The following is an 8699-nucleotide window of genomic DNA, read 5'->3' on the forward strand; positions in this document are numbered from 1 at the left end:
GTAAATGAAATCCTGCCTGCCTGACCGACTGTGGCAGATAGGCAGGAAGAGCTCGTTAAAACCAGGCACTGACTCACTTACAGATTGAGTGTCCAGCCGCTTGACTGACCAGCTAATTGAAGCAGCGTCTTACACACTAACTGGTGCGCTGACTAACCGGTTGGCATGATGCGCACACATTACACAAAGACAGAGGAAGGGCTGTCATGCAGGCAGACGGGTGAGACGTCTAAGAATAGATAAAAGGAGGGACAGTATTCTGGGAACACACACACAGACGAAGTGTGACGAATGCCTGGCAGATAAGTTACACGGGCCTCATGCTGCCATAAACACATAATACCACAACCCCAAACACAAAAGCGCACACACACACACACACACACGCTGCCTTTGATCTTCAACAGCATCATTTCTAAGCTCCTTTGGTATCGCCACATATGGTAATTCACTTCTTGGCGTTGGCCACTTCAAAGCTATGTAAACTACCTTCGTACGAGTCATCTCCCTCAACCAGCTAATTCCATTTCCTCCGCACGGCTGATTGTACCAAGAGGGAAATTGACGGATTATCCACGGCCTTATCCAGTAAGGTCAAGGGTCGAAGCTACTAAAGACATGTTAAATGACACTTGGAAGAAAAGGAGATTCATCTAATTAAATGTACCAGACTGCCAACTTACGATCAGCATGCCATGAAAACACAACATAAAATACATAAATTAAGCAGTTAAAATAAGTGACGTGATTCTGGTATTCATCCCACAGTACGTTCACCATGTAAACAATATATAAAGTCGGATTTTTAAACCATCTGGCCCATTATTTCAACATTCTTCTCTTGGCAAAATGCGCTCCGGTGATGGCAGTAACATCAGCCAAAAAATGTTCTCTTTCCAAATGAAATTAATCCAACAAGGGATTCCACAGAAGCTGTTTACAGTACGATGCGTAAAATGACAGGAAACAGCGGCGGAGCACAGGGTGACATGGGTGGAAAATGTTTCACATCGTCCTTGGTTGCTGTTTTTTTATTCTTAGACTCTTTCTAGTGCCAATTTCCTCCTATACTGATCCTGTAGCTGTCACTCTTTAGCCCATTTCAAAGATTTATACACATAAATAGGTTGGATGGATGGATAGAGTTCAAGCCGGACCAACATGGTGGCTCGGTCGCAAACTTGCTTTTTTATTATGAAAACAGTTCAGCGAAAAGTATTTCTGAAAGCATTTGAGGCAAGAAATAAGCTGTGCAGCAGCTGAATCTGTCCTCGTTTTAGTTCACCGACGGCTAGTTTAGACGTTTGACGAAAGTTTCGCGATGAGTCGCACCGCCGCACGCTGCACTGAATTTGCATAAAGTAGAAGTCAAATCTACTTTATGCAGCAGCAAAGGGAGTCGAATACCAATCGCATGACATCATCCAACGGGGGAAGACAAAGGGACGAGTCGAATACCGATCGTGCGACATCATCCAACAACCGAATATTCGGATATTCGGGTCCAGCCCTACCAACTGGTCAATCAAAAGTAACGCTGACCTCAGAGGTAACTGCCGATGCTTTACCGTCATTGGTAAGCTATCCAGTGACGGCAACGATGATGACATGGGGGGTATCCAGAGTATTCAGATGTTCAGATATTTGGGTCCAGCCCTAGTTGTTTTGTCTTTCTTTAGCTAGTTTGTGAACTCTGATAGCCTTCGTTTGGTTTTACTTGGTTCTTAGTAGCGTCCACCAGCCCTGTTTTCTTTGTAGTAGCACTGTTCTTCTGTGTTAATTTGCCACTGAGCAATAAATTGCTTTACTAAACCAATTACATGTGGTGATTTTTGTTGGATCATAACAGTTTAAAGAAATACAAACAAGCCAGAGCAACATTCCCTAAAAAGCAGAAAGATATTTAGTGCAGTCAGACCAATCACACGCTGGAGAATAGTCCATGTGAGGCAGAACTCACATTCACCAACAAGGTTCCCACATGCAAATTCTGAAAATTTTCGTTCTCTGACATTTGACTACTCAGATATTTTCCATTCATTCCTCGCTGCAGTAAACATATCTGCAGGTGAAGACTGCTCCAAGCATGGAACACTAATTTCTTGGATTTATGTGAGCAAATAAGCAAATGCCAAGACTTCATGCTGAAACTCTGCAGCACATCTTCTCTCCACCAAACGATTTCTCACATATAATGTTCTACTTCCAAGACTTCTGCTGGCTGTTCTAGAGATCTCCAGCCTTTCCTCCTAGATAAGAGCTTGATATGTTCCGAATCCTGGATTTCAGCAGCTGTATTTTGTAATGAGGCAACGGTTTTATGACAACAAATTACTCCTGAGGTTCTGAAATTGAAGAAGCAGCTGCTGCACTTCCCAGGAAACACAATCTCCTGGAAACCCCACTTAACCAAAGAAGGCTTCCCCGGGGAAAACACCCACAGGATAAGAGACCGACTGTAAACCATGACACAACAGAAATGAAAGACTGATGGGTTTTCTGGTTAATGTTCTGCAGTGCGTGTGACACAAATTGGTGTTTAAAAAGACCACAGATGCTGCCGAAAAAGAAAACAATCAACAGGACAAATCATCATCTGTCAGATAGGTTGTAACAGGATTAGAATGGACCAGCCCTTTTTAAAACAAAACGCCTTTCTTTCATCAAATGAGCATAATTATTCTGTCCTAACGTGTTTACATGAGGTGTATTTAATCTGATTGTGCTGTTAATTAGTGGAATAAAAGGATCCATTTATGCTGCTGTGTATTCTTTCATGCTTAATGAAATTAATTAACTTAATATAGCCTGAATTTATAATTCATACACATTATTTTGGCGAATGTTCTTCAAATGAGTGTTAATACTAACAGAAGGAGAGTAAAATGAAATTAACACGTTCACAGGCAGACTCAGAGCTACAGGTTTGACGGTATTGCTGGATTCAGGCGACTCTGGATCAATAAAATGTTGCTCTGAATCAGAAACAAACAAGTCAAACAAGATGAAGAGATTGATTTGACCTCCCATGACAGATCATAGATAGATAGATAGATAGATAAATAGACTATAGATAGATAGATACACTATAGATAGATAGATACACTATAGATAGACAGATAATTAGACATAGTAGATAGATAGATAGATAGATAGATAGATAGATAGATAGATAGATAGATAGATAGATAGATAGATAGATAGATAGATAGATGATAGATAGATAGATAGATAGATAGATAGATGGAAGGATAGATAGATAGACTATAGATAAATAGACTAGATAGAGTAGATAGATAGTTTCATAGACAGATATAGAGTAGACAGATATACGATAGATAGATAGATAGATAGATAGATAGATAGATAGATAGATAGATAGATAGATAGATAGATAGATAGATAGATAGATAGATAGATAGATAGATAGATAGATAGATAGATAGATAGATAGATAGATAGATGCCACACATTCCAGACAGTGACATCTGACAGTCCAAACTGCTGTGTTGGTCTCTGGCCAGTTTTCACTATCAACAGCAGCTGCCAGTCGCACTGGGGTGTCAGGCTGCTGCTGGCATTCACACACACAAAACACACAAAACACACACTCCAATCAATAGTGTTTCTCTCCCTGCCCCCCTCACATGCTCCGACACAACGACACACATACTGCATGAAATACTGTGTAGCTCCATCACTGATAGGGGCTAAAATGCTGCTGCTCTGCTGAGGCTGGTAATGATAACGTTTAACAGTATGAAGTATGACTGCTGGATTCCCCCTCCTGTGTTTTTGTTTACAAGCTCCAGCTAGCATACATGTCAATCCAACCATAGCATTAGCTCATAACGTAAAACAAACGTGAGGCACATTCCTGACAGATTTCAGTATTTACCCCTAAATGTCTCAGTGAAATATCCGCTCAAACACGTAAATAAAACCCCCGACACATCCTCCTGTGACCAGCATCCTGTCCCAGCATCCTCCCCGCTGTCCACTCACCGATACGAGGTCTGCTTTCTGAACGCCAGTCCTCTTAATTTCTCCTCCAGAGTATCCTGCTCCATGTCGGGCAGACTGCTGAACGTGTCGCTGCAGCAGCCCACGGCAGCCTCCTCAGAGCCGGCTCCGGACTCGGAGTCGCCCCCGTCGGCTCCCAGAGAGGCCAGACGCCCGCTGAAGCCTCCCGCCGCCGGGCTGGTGCGGTCCTTCGTTTGGGGGTCCATGCTGGTCGGTCCTCGGCTGTCTCGCCCCGCGCTGGACCCCCCTCTGCCCCGGCTTGTGCCGGGGACGCTGATGCCGGTGTCGGGGGGAGAAGTGAAATGTTTGCGGGTGGGTTTTTGAACCGAGCAGCGAGCGGCGACCGTTGAGGTTTCTGGCCGTTGACCGTCTTTATATACTGCGGCCAGGTACGCAACCGCACGCGCAGCCGCCTGGACAACAGACCGAACTGCACTCACGAGCCCGCTGACCAACAGCGCGCGAGCTACGTCAAGTTGCGGACGTCAGCCAGGCGGCGGTTGGACGTCCGCCTTCAAAATAAAATACTAACGATTGTTTTTTTTTTTGTTTGTTTTTTTTTTTTAAATTCGATCAGTCGATTTGATTTTTGGTTAAAATGGTTTTTGTTTTTTTGTTTTTTTTCAAAAAGTCAAACAGTAATGAAAAATGTTGAACAGTGTTTCCTAGATCCCAACACAATCTCAACCCAAAAATATTCTTTAAAAAAAACAAAGCATTCAACTGTAAGACACAGAAATCAGAGAATTTAGACTTTATTTCTTTTTCAAAAAATTACTCAGGCCCACTAACTGAATGTTTAAATGTTAAATGGTTAAAATATTAATTGTTGCAGCTAGTAACTGGTACTGGTTTAAACTTTTAAAAACAGATTTTGTTTTATTTTGACAGTTGGCAATTAATAGTTAACATTTAATTCATAGATTAATCGTTGCAGCTGTAACCGCTACTGGCATAAACTGGTGACCTGGTGACTCAGTATCACACAACACTGACTTAATAATACTGACTCAGTAATAAAATGTGGACTTAAAATTGCACATGGTAGTGTTATGGCTTAATATCTCATGGTTGGTTTGTCTGTCTGTCTGTCTGTCTGTCTGTCTGTCTGTCTGTTAGCAACATTACTCAAAAACGGATTCATGGATTTGGATGAAATTTTCAGGGAAGGTCAGAAATGACACAACGACCAGCTGATTAGATTTTGACAGTGATGCAGCTTATAGTCTGGATCCACGGATTTGTTAAAGATTTCTGTATCATTGCGAAATAGCAGCACGGCATCACTGTAACAACAACAGTACGTCAGCTGCCTGCTGATGATCACATGATTGCGATCCTAAATCTTATATTCTTTAGCTTGCCGACCACTACAAAGGTTTTCAATTTTATCAGAAATGGAACAGTCATTTTTATGTTTGTTTTGTGTTGTATTTTTTTTTTTTATTGTTTTTGCAATTTATCATCTTTTCAAAAAACATTCATAAACTTTTTTTTCAACAGTTAAAAAAGGCACTTTTTGGAGCTCAAAGTGGAGATATATCAAATTTTATTTTGTCATTTTCTGTCTTGTTTTTGTCATTCCCTGTCTTGTTTTTGTCATTTTGTGTCTCGTTTTGTCATTTTGTGTCTCGCTTGTCATTTTGTGTCTGAGTTTTGTCATTTCCTGTCTTGTTTTTGTCATTTTGTGTCTCAGTTTTGTCATTTCCTGCCTCGTTTTTGTCATTTTGTGTCTCGTTTTGTCATTCTATGTCTCGTTTTCGACATTTTGTGTCTTGGTTTTGTTGTTTCGTGTCTCATTTTTGTCGTTTCATGTCTCATTTTTGTCATTTTCTTTGGACACAGCACAAAAAAGAACACTAAAACTAAGTAAAGCTAAAACTAATCCTCTCATAGTAGCAAGTCTATAAAAGTAGGTTTAAAGAAGTGATTTAGAAGAAGCCACTGACTGCAAGCATTATGACCAAAACTAAGAGGTAGCCTAAACATTTTATTTCTAAATGCATGACAGGAAGTGGAGTAGTTGATCCTTGGTGACTTGATACAGGTTTAAAAATTGCAAAAGCTCAAGCTGCTGTGAGGGCTGCGACAATAAACTGAGAATGTGAAGACCTGAACTATCTGCAGCCTCCATCCATCCATAGTTATCCATCTGTGACCACCCATCCATCCATCCATCCATCCATCCATCCATCCATCCATCCATCCATCCATCCATCCATCCATCCATCCATCCATCCATTTATTATCCATCCATCATCCATCCATCCATCATCCATCATCATCCATCATCATCCATCCATCATCCATCCATCATCCATCCATCCATCATCATCCATCCGTCATCCATCCATCATCATCCATCCATCATCTATCCATCATCCATCCATCCATCCATCCATCATCCATCCATCCATCCATCCATCCATCATCCATCCATCATCCATCCATCATCCATCCATCCATCATCATCCATCCATCATCTATCCATCATCTATCCATCATCCATCCATCATCCATCCATCATCCATCCATCCATCATCCATCCATCATCCATCCATCCATCCATCATCCATCCGGCCCAGGGGATGAGCAGCGTTGCATTGTGGGATATTTCCCCTCTTCCTTTCTGCAGCATCATCAGTAGAAAGTAGGGCAGAGGGTGAGCGTACACTCTGAACACATGCAGGCTGTCAGTGTGTCACTCTGACAGACTAATCACCCACACGGTCCATATGCTCCGTCATCATGTCCTTCCTCCTCATTACACTCCTCTCACCACACTTTGCCTTATCTCTGCCAGTGAAACATCAGGCCACATCTGTCGGCCCTCTTTTTCTGTTCCACTGCTCTTGACCATCAGGCTCATTTAAATCGCTGCTGACCTCAAACGACCCTTTTTTTCTGCTGCGGTGAAGCATCTGTCTTCATTCCCTGCAACACTGAATGTTCATCACATCGTTTCATCCATTACTTCAGTCTGGCTGCATGCTTTATATTTGACACACAGCGAACATTTAATTAGTCACACCTTTAGGATATAATCTAATACAGTCCACTGCAACAAATCTGCTCTAACAAGCTCATTTTCTATTTGTGATGATTCAAAACTTGTCCAGAATAACTCAACAACAGTCCAAAATGACTCGAAAATTGTCCAAAATTACTCAAATTGTCCAAAATGACTCAAAAATGGTCAAAAATGACTTGAAAATGAACCATAATTACAGAAAATTAGTCCAGAATGACACAGTTTGTCCTAAATAACTTGAAAATGATCCTCAAGTCACAAAAATGATACAAAATGACGAGAAAAGATCCAAGCTGACATAAAACTTGTTGAAAACGACAGGAAAATTGTCCAAAATGACTCAAAAATTGTCCAAAATGACTTGAAAATGATAATAATGACAGAAAATTTGTCCAGAATGATGTGAAATTTGTCCTAAATGACTCAAAAAGTATCTGAGAGACAAAAATAATTCAAAATGATGACAAAAGATCCAAGCTGACATTAAATTTGTTGAATATGACAGATAAAATTGTCCAAAATGACTCAAAAATTGTCCAGGTCAATCTGTAACTGAGGGACTTTTGAAGTCCATGGGGTATATCTCACATATATTTTCATTAAAAGTAAAAAACTAATGTTTTTATGTTCATTATGATCATGGAAACAATCACTTATTAATAAAAAATGACTGGATATCACTAAAATGTCAACTAAATAACCGTCTGAATTTAACAACAACCACCTTCTAATTAGCTGAGCAATAATAAAATGAGCTGATTCAGAAATTGTTTTTATCATGTTCTTGTTATTTTTATTGAGTTGAGATAATCATGACAGATATTTCTTTTTTGGCAATATGTCAAATTTTATTTTGTCATTTTGTGTCTCGTTTTTGTCGTCTTGTGTCTCATTTGTCATTTTGTGTCTCAGTGTTATGATATCTATCAATTCTGTTACAAAAAGTCCCACAATTACATTGACCCATTTGCATACTGAAAAATAATTTCAAAACACATATTTTAGGATTTCAGACTTAATAAAATCTGCTATCAACTGTGAGTTCCTGATTGGAAAGTCTTCCTCACACAGCAGGCTGTCTGTCAGACCTCTCACATAAAACCATCATTCTGAAACACTCAACATTCTCTCAGTAACACAGGCCTCGGCTGATTAATGAGCAACAACAAAAGCAGCCTGCTTAGCCATCAGGTTTCCACCAGCAGCCAGCCTCCCTCTCTGGACGACGTCTGATTTCCAGGGAAACCCCCAGAACAAATAAACACTGCTGTGTGAAACGGATCCATTAGTACTGCAGCCAACCTCAAAGATGAAACAGAAGACGCAGTATCGACCCAGCCTGCTGCCTGGATGTGTTCTAGTCAGGACAACCAGGGTGATGAAGCCTCAGGACAGGCCTGGAGATGATTCTGACCTCAGACCACTATCAATATATTAGCTAAAGTTGCTTTAAAGGAGTTAAAGTTGCTCTACATTGAGTTAAAGTTGCTCTATATTAACAATGTTTAGATTGGATTTATCATTCATTTAATGTTATCTTCATTGAATAAAAACTGCTTTTCTTTCAAAAATGAGGACATTTCTAAATGAGCCCAAACTTTTGAACGGTGGTGTAAGTCAACATTTTGGTTTAGTATCACACAAT

General features: G+C 40.4%; 1 protein-coding gene across 5 annotated transcripts in view; it reads right to left on the minus strand.

The window, feature by feature from the left end:
• Positions 1-4568, minus strand: part of dgki (diacylglycerol kinase, iota) — a 97471-nt gene extending 92903 nt beyond the window's left edge. For 2 of the 5 annotated variants that reach the window (XM_055006815.1, XM_055006814.1), the window contains exon 1: positions 4006-4564. In XM_055006815.1, the coding sequence (XP_054862790.1) occupies positions 4006-4229 (224 nt within the window). In that variant the 5' untranslated portion in view covers positions 4230-4564. Of the gene's footprint in view, positions 1-4005 lie in introns of all 5 variants that reach the window. The other 3 variants (XM_055006813.1, XM_055006811.1, XM_055006812.1) reach the window with 3 other exon arrangements.
• Between the last annotated feature and the right edge of the window lie 4131 nt (positions 4569-8699).

This window comes from Amphiprion ocellaris, chromosome 21, assembly GCF_022539595.1.
Source record: "Amphiprion ocellaris isolate individual 3 ecotype Okinawa chromosome 21, ASM2253959v1, whole genome shotgun sequence".
In the NCBI taxonomy this organism is placed as follows: domain Eukaryota; kingdom Metazoa; phylum Chordata; class Actinopteri; family Pomacentridae; genus Amphiprion; species Amphiprion ocellaris.